General features: G+C 44.4%; 1 protein-coding gene across 3 annotated transcripts in view; it reads right to left on the reverse strand.

The window, feature by feature from the left end:
- The window catches only part of PTH2R (parathyroid hormone 2 receptor), a 335,103-nt gene that overhangs the window by 20,333 nt on the left and 302,339 nt on the right, over positions 1 to 12,431 (reverse strand). For all 3 annotated transcript variants that reach the window (XM_033944289.1, XM_033944291.1, XM_033944292.1), the window contains one exon: positions 11,066 to 11,107. In XM_033944289.1, the coding sequence (XP_033800180.1) occupies positions 11,066 to 11,107 (42 nt within the window). The remainder of the gene's footprint in view (positions 1 to 11,065; positions 11,108 to 12,431) is intronic.

The raw sequence follows: 12,431 nt of genomic DNA on the forward strand, positions 1-12,431 counted from the left end.
TCAGGGAGGATAAGGCCATAGCAGAAAGACTGAATGAATTCTTTGCTTCAGTATTTATGGAAGAAGATGTAAGAGATCTACCTGTACCAGAAATGATTTTCAAGGGTGATGATGCAGAAGAACTGACAGAAATCTTGGTGAATCTGGAAGATGTATTAAGTCAAATCGACAAGTTAAAAAGTAATAAATCACCAAGGGTGGGCCTGGGGGCGGAGCCATAGGTCCGGATTTTCATTCCCAAAAATCTGGTAACCCTACCCCAAGGTCCTTCTCCCCATCTGTGCATATCAGCCTCTCACTTCCCAGAATATAAAGCTCCTTCCGATTACTAATCCCCAAATGCATTACTCTTCACTGAAAGGGTGGTTGATCGTTGGAATGATCTTCCACTTCAGGTAATTAAGGCAAGCAACGTGCTCGATATTAAGAAAAAATGGGATAAGCATGTGGGTTCACCTCGTGGAAGTGCTTAGGGGGGAGGGTCCTTAGAGTGGGCAGACTTGTTGGGCCAGTGGCCCTTTTTTGCCGTCATATTCTATGTTTCTATGTTACTCTGCATTTCTTTGCATTGAATTTTAGTTGCCAGATATAAACTTGATCTCTTATAATTAAGGCAGAATGGAAAAAGACATCCAATGATTTAATCTTCACAACCAATTTTAATACCATCAATACAAAAAAGCTTAAGAGCATCAGTGACAGGATAGCTTGTTAATAGTTTTAGACATGTTCAACTTAAGATGATTTGCCTTCATCCAATGATTACTATAATTGTTTATAAATATAAACACAATACTCTTGGAAATCAAATTATCAATCCTGAAGAACAATTGAATGTCGTCCACATATATGCTCTTTTGAAGTCCCAGACCCCCAAATAGGACACATAAAGATCTCAAAGAGATATCAAACAACGTTGCAGGTAGTGCAGAGCCCTGTGGTACAAAAGAGAGAATGTCAACAAAACCTGATGTCTTCTGACTTATTTATGTCTTCTGACTTATTTATGTCACACAGTACTTCCTGTGTGACATAAATAAAGAAAACCACTGAATTACTACTCCATCAAACCCGATGGACTCCAGATGATATAGCAATATACTATGATTTATAGAATCAAATGCAGCAGAGATATCTAAGCTAAACAGAATGAAACAATTTCCTTTATAAAATCTCTCTCTCTTACAATATCTAACAAACATAGAAATCAATAAAGTCTCAGTATTGTGAAGTGATCTAAAGCCAAATTGGTAGGTGTCCAAAACTTGAAATGTATCAAGAAAATCAATAAGTAAAGCAACAAGTTTTGCTAGAAATGGTGGAGAAAAGATAAACCTATAATTTCCTACAATAAAAGGATCTGATAATGGATTTTTAAAAATATGTTATATTATGTTATTTATGGGCTTATATACCGCCAAATCCTCCAACAAAGAGTTTGGGGTGGGTTACAACAAATAGTTCAAGCAGGTTATAAGCAAGTTATAATGTATCCAAGTGGGTTGCAGCAAGTAGACAAGGTAAGGCATGTTACAACAAATAGTTGGGTTGTAGCAAGTAGACAAGGTAAGGCAGGTTACAACAAATAGTTGGGTTGCAGCAAGTAGACAAGGTAAGGCAGGTTACAACAAATAGTTGGGTTGCAGCAAGTAGACAAGGTAAGGCAGGTTACAACAAATAGTTGGGTTACAACATATAATCAAGCAGCAGCATCATTGATATAGCAATAGGTAGTATTCTTTCTGCAGTCTGAGTAATTGAGGTAGTACAGTCGGTCATGTAATCATATTAGTAAACGGTGTAGCATTAGTGACATGCAATCAATAGCTGTAATGATGTACACTGTGGTGATAGTTGTGGTTAATATTGTGTGAGTTCTATTATAAATTAAATTCTTTCTTTCAGGTGTAAGTGTACATTTTGGGTGTCTGGAGTTTTATTGGCATAGATTTCATGAGTACTGGATTGGTGAGTGATATGTTTCCATCATGTTCCTGAGTGTGTGATCTGATTTAGGTTGAGCTATACTCCTGGCCAGGATTTTTGAAATAGCCATGTCATTATGGATTTGTGGAACAGTGTCTATGTGGTAGATCTCTGCTGGCAGTGTGTTCCACGTTTTTGCAACTTGGTAGCCAAATGAGTTGTTGTGTTGGCTCTTGTACTTTATTCCTTTCATAGATGGGAAAGATAATATTAGGTGGTTTGTGTTGCGTTATTTATTCTGTCTTCTTAGTAATTCTGTAAATCTAGAGAAGTTTTCAGGGGACTCTCCATGTAGGATCTTATAAACTAGACAGCATGTCTTGAATTTGATTCATATATCAACAGGGAACCAATGTAGTTCAATCAGTAGTGGTGTGATGTGGTTAAACCTCAATTTATAGAATATAAGTTTTGCTGCTGTATTCTGTACAGTTGCTGTCTTTTCTTTTGCTTCTTCAGTAGTTTGTCAGAAATGCATTGCTATAGTCTAGTACTGAAAGTATTTACAGAGGAAATAAGGTCTAATCCTTTCCAGCCTTTGGATAGTGGCATATGACTTCCAAACTATGGTCCCTTGCTGCAGCCGGTGGCTCCTCGCGTGATCTGCGGCTGTGTCAGAAGCGTTCCCTCTGACATCACTATGTCAGAGAGAAGGCATCTGACTCAGGCACAGATCGTGCAGGGAGCCACTGCCCATGGCTTTGAACGAAAAAACAACTATAGCAAGGGAGCCAGCCAGAAACTAAACACTCACCGGAGGAAGGCAGAGAAAGAGAGAGTGAGAGACCTACAACTCGCTGCTCTTGCTTGCTTGCTTCGGGCCCTCCTCCGCAGACACAGAAAGTAGGTGGGACCTGGTAGCGAGGAAGGCCTGAAGCAAGCAAGAGCAGTCAGTTATGAATGCTGTGCTGCTAACGGGTGTGTGAGACAGGGAGGGACAGGGGAGAGAAGGAGAAAGTTGCCAGACCAGGGGAAAGGAAGGAAGGAGGGAGGGAGAGAAAGGAAGGAGAGGAGATGCCAGATAATGGAGAGAGAGGGGGAGTTGGAAGGAGAGGAAAGAGATGCCAGGGCATGGGGGGAGGGAAGGGAAAGTAAGGAGACAAATGCCAGACCAGAGGGAAAAGAAGGAGAGGAGGTGCCAGAGCATGGAGGGAGAGAGATGCCAGGGCAAGGGGCGAGGGAAGGGAAGGAGATAGAGATGCCAGACCATGGGATGGAGTGGGAAGGAAGGAAGGAAAGGAGAAGAGAGAGATTCCAGAGCATGGGGGGGGGGTGTGGAGACAGAAAAATGGAGAGAGGTAAGGCTGAAATGAATCATGTACAAAGGAGAGAAAGGGCACAGGATATACAGTTTATTGAAGGGATATAGAAAGAGGAAAAATGCCATATAGAAAAGAGAAAGGGTGGACATTGGATGGAAGGGGCAGAGAGAGTGTGGGCAGTAGATGGAAGGGGTAGAGAAAGAGAGGTCAGAAGCTGGGTGGAAGGGACAAAGAGAGGGCAGATGTTGCATGGATGGGTGAGAGGACAAACACTGTATAGAAAGAAGAGAGCGAAGAGAAGATGATTAAAGCAGAAATGACAAAAGGTAGAACAATATTTTTTGTTGCTTTACTTAGAATCAAGTAGTATTGTAAAAAGTTTATAAATAGGAAATGGAAATAAGGCAATCTTTTTTTGGCCTAAACCCCTTTCCTCAGGTCAGGACAGGATACCATAACAGCACATTTGTGCCAACATTTGGGCATGAAGTAGAGAATCATTCTTTAAAACTTTCATTACAGAAGGGTAACATGGATCAAGAAGAGCAGGAATTTTTTAATTTTAGAAATAACAGTCTTAATCTGGTCTATATTTATTTTCTGAAAAAGTCCATCTTTACTCAATAAACAATCAACCTCCAAAGCTAAAAGATCAAAATCCTGAGTGATAGACTGAACCTTGTCAGTGAAACTTGACAGGACATGTGATCAAAAATGCATTCTTATATAAGTCAACTATTACTAACTTAGGCCCCTTTTTATCAAGCTGCGATAGGGTTTCTTTTTTATCGAAGGCCGTGGGATAAAAACTTAGAGGAAGAATACAGACAAAAATATCTGGAAAAGTTAAGAGAAGCTGGTAGAGTAGTCAGGAAAGAATAGATGAAAATGGAAGAAAAAAATAGTTGGCAAGGTAAAATGGGGTCAAGACATATGTTAGTGATAGGAAGAAGTGCAAAAGTGGTATTGTGAAACTCAATGGTAAAGGGGAGGAATATGGAGATGCTGATAAAGTTTTAATTGCTTAACAAATATTTCTGTTCTGTGTTCTGACTTCTGTGATAAGTAAATCCATGGAAATGTTCTTAAAAGAGAGAATAGTGAAGTTTCTGGAATCCAATGGAATACAAGACTCAAGGCAACATGGTTTCACTAGGTACGACAAGCGAGGTGATTAAATTTGCAGATGATACGAAGTTATTCAGAGTAGTAAAGATGCAGGGGGATTGCGAAGATCTGCAATGTGACATAATCAAGCTCGAGGAATGGGCATCGACATGGCAGATGAGGTTCAACGTGGATAAGTGTAAAGTGATGCATGTCGGTAACAAAAATCTCATGCACGAATACAGGATGTCCGGGGTGCTACTTGGAGAGACCTCCCAGAAAAGGGACTTGGGAGTTCTGATCGACAAGTCGATGAAGCTGTCCACACAATGTGCGGCGACAGCAAAAAGGGCAAACAGAATGCTAGGAATGATAAAGAAGGGGATCACGAACAGATCAGAGAAGGTTATCATGCCGCTGTACCGGGCCATGGTACACCCTCACCTGGAGTACTGCGTCCAGCACTGGTCGCCATACATGAAGAAGGACACAGTACTAATCTAATCTAATCTAATTTAATCTAATCCTTAGGTTTGTATACCGCATCATACTCGAAAGGGTCCAGAGAAGAGCGACTAAGATGGTTAAGGGGCTGGAGGAGTTGCCGTACAGCAAAAGATTAGAGAAACTGGGCCTCTTCTCCCTCGAACAGAAGAGATTGAGAGGGAACATGATCGAAACATTCAAGGTACTGAAGGGGATAGACTTAGTAGATAAGGACAGGTTGTTCACCCTCTTCAAGGTAGAGAGAACAAGAGGGCACTCTCTAAAGTTGAAAGGGGATAGATTCCGTACGAATGTAAGGAAGTTCTTCTTCACCCAGAGAGTGGTAAAAAGCTGGAACGCTCTTCCAGAGGCTGTTATAGGGGGAAACACCCTCCAAGGATTCAAGGCAAAGTTAGACAAGTTTCTGCTGAACAAGAACGTGCGCTGGTAGGGCTAGTCTCAGTTAGGGTGCTGGTCTTAGACCAGAGGGCCGCCGCGTGAGCGGACTGCTGGGCATGATGGACCACTGATCTGACTCAGCAGTGGCAATTCTTATGTACTAGAAGCAAGTCTTGTCAGACAAATCTGATCAATTTCTTTAACTGGGTGACCAGAGAATTGGATAGAGGGGGAACACTAGATATAGTATACAGTGGTGCCTCACACAACGAACTTAATTGGTTCCAGGAGCAAGTTTGTTATGCGAAACGTTCGTTATGTGAAACGCGTTTTCCCATAAGAATACATGTAAAAAAAAATAATTCGTTCTGCAGCATAAAATATGCTAAGATGACATAAAAAAAAGATAAATTTTTGGTTATTATTTTTATTTAGATACATCTAAAAACATAATTGTTTTTTAAAACAACACACATTTTTTAAATTTAAAGACAGACTAAGTAGAGTCTAATTTTACAGTGAGAGAGGGCAGAGTCTCAGCGGCAAAAACTGGGACTTAACTGTTCATTTTTTTTTTTTCTACCGTGTTTCCCCGATGATAAGGCAGGGCCATCAAATAAGACAGCCCCCCCTTTTTAGAAAAAAATGTAAAATAAGGCACCCCCCCGCAAATAAGCCACCACCGATACCTGCGCTTACCCGAATCGGGTGGTACGGTGGGTGACTCCGTGTGGTCCCTGGCACCCCCGACACGATCGGGGCAAGAGGGAGCTCAAGCCCTCTTGCCCCCCCCGACTCCCCGACACGATCGGGGCAAGAGGGAGCCCAAGCCCTCTTGCCCCCCGACTCCCTGACACGATCGGGGCAAGAGGGAGCCCAAGCCCTCTTGCCCCCCCGACTCCCCGACACGATCGGGGCAAGAGGGAGCCCAAGCCCTCTTGCCCCCCCGCCTCCCCGACACGATCGGGGCAAGAGGGAGCCCAAGCCCTCTTGCCCCCCCCGACTCCCCGACACGATCGGGGCAAGAGGGAGCCCAAGCCCTCTTGCCCCGCCGATTCCCCAACTCCCCGACACGATCGGGCCAGGAGGGAGCCCAAGTCCTCCTGGCCACGGCGACCCCCTAACCCCACCCTGCACTACATTACGGGCAGGAGGGATCCCAGGCCCTCCTGCCCTCGACGCAAACCCCCCCTCCCCCCAACGACCGCCCCCCCCAAGAACCTCCGACCGCCCCCCCAGCCGACCCGCGACCCCCCTGGCCGACCCCCACGACACCCCCAACCCCCTTCCCCGTACCTTTCTGTAGTTGGCCGGACAGACGGGAGCCAAACCCGCCTGTCCGGCAGGCAGCCAACGACGGAATGAGGCCGGATTGGCCCATCCGTCCCAAAGCTCCGCCTACTGGTGGGGCCTAAGGCGCCTGGGCCAATCAGAATAGGCCCGGGAGCCTTAGGTCCCTCCTGGGGGCAGGGCCTGAGGCACATGGTCGGGTTGGGCCCATGTGCCTCAGGCCCCGCCCCCAGGAGGGACCTAAGGCTCCCGGGCCTATTCTGATTGGCCCAGGCGCCTTAGGCCCCACCAGTAGGCGGAGCTTTGGGACGGATGGGCCAATCCGGCCTCATTCCGTCGTTGGCTGCCTGCCGGACAGGCGGGTTTGGCTCCCGTCTGTCCGGCCAACTACAGAAAGGTACGGGGAAGGGGGTTGGGGGTGTCGTGGGGGTCGGCCAGGGGGGTCGCGGGTCGGCTGGGAGGGCGGGCGGAGGCTCTTGGGGGGGGGCGGTCGTTGGGGGGAGGGGGGGTTTGCGTCGAGGGCAGGAGGGCCTGGGATCCCTCCTGCCCGTAATGTAGTGCAGGGTGGGGTTAGGGGGTCGCCGTGGCCAGGAGGACTTGGGCTCCCTCCTGGCCCGATCGTGTCGGGGAGTTGGGGAATCGGCGGGGCAAGAGGGCTTGGGCTCCCTCTTGCCCCGATCGTGTCGGGGAGTCGGGGGGGCAAGAGGGCTTGGGCTCCCTCTTGCCCCGATCGTGTCGGGGAGTCGGGGGGGCAAGAGGGAGCCAGGCGGAGAGAGGGCAGTTAAGCGCAGTGCCTGCGCGGAAGGATGCAGCTCGGGCGACTTCGTTGTGTGAAACGAAGTTCGTTGTACGAATCAAGACATAAAGTTCGTTGTGCGCAGCGTTCGCTGTGCGAGGCGTCCGTTATGCGAGGCACCACTGTATTTAGATTTTAGCAAAGCCTTTCACAGTATTCCACAGAGGTGTCTAATAAATATGCTGAGTGCCCTTGGTATGGGTCTCAAAGTGACAGACTGGGTTAGGAACTGTTTATATAGAAGATAACAGAGGGTAATGGTAAATAGAGATCACTCCAAGGAAAAGGTCAATTGGTATACCACAAGGTTTGGTTCTTCGGCCTTCTCTTTTTAACAATTTTTGTAAGCGATATTGCTGAAGGGCTGCCTGGTAAGTTATGTCTCTTTGTGAATGATACCAAAATCTTCAATAGGGTAGAAACCCCTGATGGTGTGGATAACATAAGGAAAGACCTAGAGAAGTTTGAAGAATGGTCTGGAATTTGGCAGCTAAGATTTAATGCTAAGAAATGCAAGATCATACATGCATTTAGACTGCAAAAACTCGAGGGATCGGTACTGTTTAGGGGGGGACTTGGTGTGATAACATGCTTAACACCTGGCCTTCTATGATACTCCAAACTGCTCACTTCCAAGAGAGAGAGAGAAAGAGACAGACAGACATCATCGTTGGGGGTCCCGTCATGGTTTGTTTTTTTTAATGAGCATAGATGTGCATGTGTAACACATGCACATTTGTGTCCATTAAAAAATACCCTACTTTTCCTGCTCTGAACAGCTGAGTGGCAGGAGGCTGCTTCAGGGCTTTCCCTGCTGCTCAGCTGTTCATGGTTTCCCCTGCTGGCTCTGCGCATATGTCAGTCGCTTTCTCTAACAACTGATCAGATGGGATTATGGCAGAACTCTAGGAAACTCATTTGCATGCAAAATTGTTTGAACATCAATTGCTGTTTTCAAACTGGACAATCAATAGGCCCTACAGTGACCCCCAGGATTTTAACAATGATTTTTGTGCATCCGACCCTTAATCACTCTGCTCTCCTCTAACTCCCAGTAACAGTTCTGGGACCCTTGTTGATGGAGTTGCTATTACTGTATGTGCAAAACTTCTTCCAAGCTTCCTGCTGCAGACTGTTTGTCTCTCATCTCTCTGCAGCTTACAGGCTCTGTGGATGGGCCCATACCCCGAGCAGCCCTCAGCATTTCTTTACCAATTTCTCTGCTTTAAATTTATTTATTTTTCTTCCTGCTACAAGTATAAATGCAGAAAACCTAGAGAGGTTCAGTTTAAGCCTGGCTTAGACTGAACTTTGGTGCACCATGAAAGCCTGTGGGTTTGCAGTTGTGAAAGAGGCATAAGAGGACCAGCACCAAGGTTTATCACAACATATAGAAGGAGCAACAATTTCAGAAAGCTGGGTTTAGGGAATATATTTACTTTTTTTTTTTTTTTTACATAAATGTGGAAGCAGCTTTCTAAAATTACAACTCCTCAATCTGCACATCAGCACATCCCCTCATCACAGCCCTACCCCAATGCCAATCTCCCAACCCTTTCTACCACTATCCAACAGCTCCCATCACCTTCACATGACTCATAATGGGCACCAACAACCCTCCCATGCTATCATTGAACTCCCAACAGGCACCAACAACACCAGCCTCCTGCCATCACCTGACTCCCAACAGCCATCACCAAAGGTAACTCCCTCCCCCGTGAGAGATCTCCATCATGTGGGTATGAGACCAATACATGGCAGCCTTTCCCAGAGATTTCCCCTCCCCCAAAGATCAAAGGCCATCCAAAATAGCTACTGGATCACAAGGCCCCCTACCTCCATCTCATCCCCATCTCTACCTCCTCTGGGCTTATTGAGATCTATGGTATAAAGTGGAGCATGAGCATGAGTCTTACGTCTGTCCCAGGCAAGATGATTGAATCACTGATCAAGGATAGCATAGTTCAGCACTTGGACACACACGACTTGATGAAACCCAGTCAACATGGATTCAGGAAAGGGAAATCGTGTTTGACGAATTTACTCCAATTCTTTGAGACCGTGAACGAGCAAATTGATAGTGGAAAGCCGGTGGACATAATATACTTGGACTTCCAGAAAGCGTTCGACAAAGTTCCACACGAAAGACTTCTCAGGAAACTACAAAGCCATGGCATAGAGGGAGATATACAAAGATGGATAGGCAAATGGCTGGATAACAGGAAGCAGAGAGTGGGCATTAATGGGAAGTTCTCCGACTGGGAGATAGTGACTAGTGGTGTACCCCAGGGCTCAGTACTTGGACCGATCCTTTTTAATATTTATATCAATGACTTGGAAAACGGAACATCCAGTGAGATCATCAAGTTTGCAGATGACACAAAACTCTGCCGGGCAATCAGATCGCAGGAGGATAGTGAGGAACTCCAGAGCGATTTGTGTCGGTTAGAAAAATGGGCGGAGAAATGGCAGATGAAGTTCAACGTGGAGAAATGCAAGGTAATGCATTTAGGCAGTAAGAATAAGGAATACGAGTACAGAATGTCAGGTGCAAGTCTGGGAAAAAGTGTACAAGAAAGGGATCTGGGTGTACTGATAGATAGGACCCTGAAGCTGTCAGCACAATGCGCGGCAGCGGCAAAGAAGGCAAATAGAATGTTGGGCATGATAAAGAAAGGAATCTCGAGTAGATCGGAGAAAGTTATAATGCCGCTTTATAGGGCAATGGTCAGACCCCACTTGGAATACTGCGTCCAACATTGGTCTCCCTACCTAAAGAAGGATATAAAACTGCTGGAGAGGGTGCAGAGACGAGCAACCAAACTAGTGAAGGGTATGGAGAAACTGGTATATGAGGATCGACTTAAAACACTGGGATTGTTCTCCCTTGAGAAAAGGAGACTGCGTGGGGATATGATCGAGACCTTCAAAATACTGAAAGGAATCGACAAAATAGAGCAGAGAAGATTATTTACATTGTCCAATTTGACACGGACAAGAGGACATGAAATGAAGCTAAGGGGGGACAAGTTCAGGACTAATGTCAGAAAGTTCTGCTTCACACAGAGAGTGGTTGGCATCTGGAATACTCTCCCAGGGGAGATTATTGCAGAATCGACAGTCCTAGGCTTCAAAAGCAAACTAGATGCATATCTCCTTGAGAGAGGCATATAAAATATGGTTGGCTATAAAATAAACCAGGTGTATACCTGGCAGGGCCTCCGCGTGTGCGGATCGCCGGACTTGATGGACCGAAGGTCTGATCCGGAGATGGCGCTTCTTATGTTCTTATGTTCTTATGTACTTGCTCTTGCCTCACAGCTGCCAGGGTTCAAAATGGCTGCTGAGACCTCTTGCAGTACTACCACTAGAGGTCAGACTTTCTTATATGTGCCCAGACCAACCATCTCCCTGTCCTCCCCTCCCCACATGCCCCTTGTTACGTAGATGTAGTGAACTTCCACACATCAAAATGGCACCTGTTTAGAAATAATATGTAAATATTCAGGTCTCTCCAAACTTTAAAGATTGCCATTGTACAAATGCAGATGCTTCTAAAATAAATACTATTGTTGATTTGTTTTTAAAACACAAACGCTGTTGTTAAATTTATAAACATAAGGATAGGGAAAATAAATACTTAAATGTGTGTGTGTTTTCAGGCAGTAGATAGAATAGTCTACGAAAGTAAAATCACTTCTAGTCAATACTTGTGAATACTCTGCCAGAAGATACTAACCTCCCCATTGCAGTAACAATAGATGATAGAAACGAAGAAACCCTGTAAAATGATACAAGATAACAAAAGTCAAAGCAAAAATAAATAAAAAATTTATACAATTCAGAGCTGTACTGTTCAAAACACAAAGCAGAAAACAGAGTCATAGAATACTGATATGCATTACTGGTAGACATTGCTCCCTTAGAAAATTTACCCCCCCTCCCCCCACCACCACCGATTGTGGTTTTTGCAAAGATACTAAAGCTATTCTAGCAGATTTACCCAGCCAAATAAACGTTGTAAGGATCCCATTCAATTTTTTATTAAAAGGATCCTTGGAAATAAACCGGCAACATACTCATTTGGCAGCAAACTACAGGCAAAATCATCATTTTGATGGTATGAACTCTCCCCCACCAAGAAAGATATAGTGGGTTCCAATGCTCACACATTTCTTTGACTTTCAATAATAAGAATTTTTCATTTACTGTCATTGTGTCTTCCAATGTTCTTTGAATCATAATGCCCAAATATTTTATTTCCTCTTACTTCCAAAGGAATAGAAATGGATCAAATAAGCCTTATATACAATACACATTTAATGGAAGAACCTCTGATTTGCTCCAGTTTATTTTGTAACCAGAAAATTTGCCAAATCGATCAATCAATTCCAGGATATGCGGACCCCTTTATTATCCCTAACTATTTGATACATGGAGTTTCCCGCAGGATTGGGCTCTTCATTATTTAGGGGCTGGCAGATTAAGGGTTGTAGATATCTGGGAGACTTTGAAATAATAGAAGAAGAATCCTTCCCTTCCTTTGATCAGGTTAAATATCACTTTTATTTTTATTTTTTTGTTCTAGGGCAGTGGTTCCCACATGTTTTCTGTTCACAGCTCACTTACCTCCTCTTTTATGAAACTGCGATAGCAGGTTCTAGTACGGGGAGCCACGCTGCTCCTGACGCTCTTAGGAACTCAATGAGCATCGGGAGCAGCACAGGCTATTCAGCGCGGCTCCCCATGCTAGAAATTGCTATCGCAGTTTCATAAAAAGAGGCCTTAATGTTTCAAAATTTTCTCACGGCTCCCCAGGTCAAATGATAGTTCTGTAATCTAATATATACCTGATAGTTTTAGCTTGAGACAATTATTAATTTAAAAAAATTAAAACAACTTATCATAAAGGTTATCACAATAATCTTGATTTATTTGAAAAAATTCAACAACGAACATAAAAAAAAATAATCACAAAAAATATTAATAGAACTAGTGAGATGGATGAGCTTGCTTTTCATTACAAATCTTCTCAAACCTTGGAACCATATTTGCTACGACCAATCTCATTTCTTGTTCCAAATTGATTTTCGCTCGGTATTTGC

The sequence above is a fragment of the Geotrypetes seraphini genome, chromosome 5 (assembly GCF_902459505.1).
Source record: "Geotrypetes seraphini chromosome 5, aGeoSer1.1, whole genome shotgun sequence".
Classification (NCBI taxonomy): Eukaryota; Metazoa; Chordata; class Amphibia; order Gymnophiona; family Dermophiidae; genus Geotrypetes; species Geotrypetes seraphini.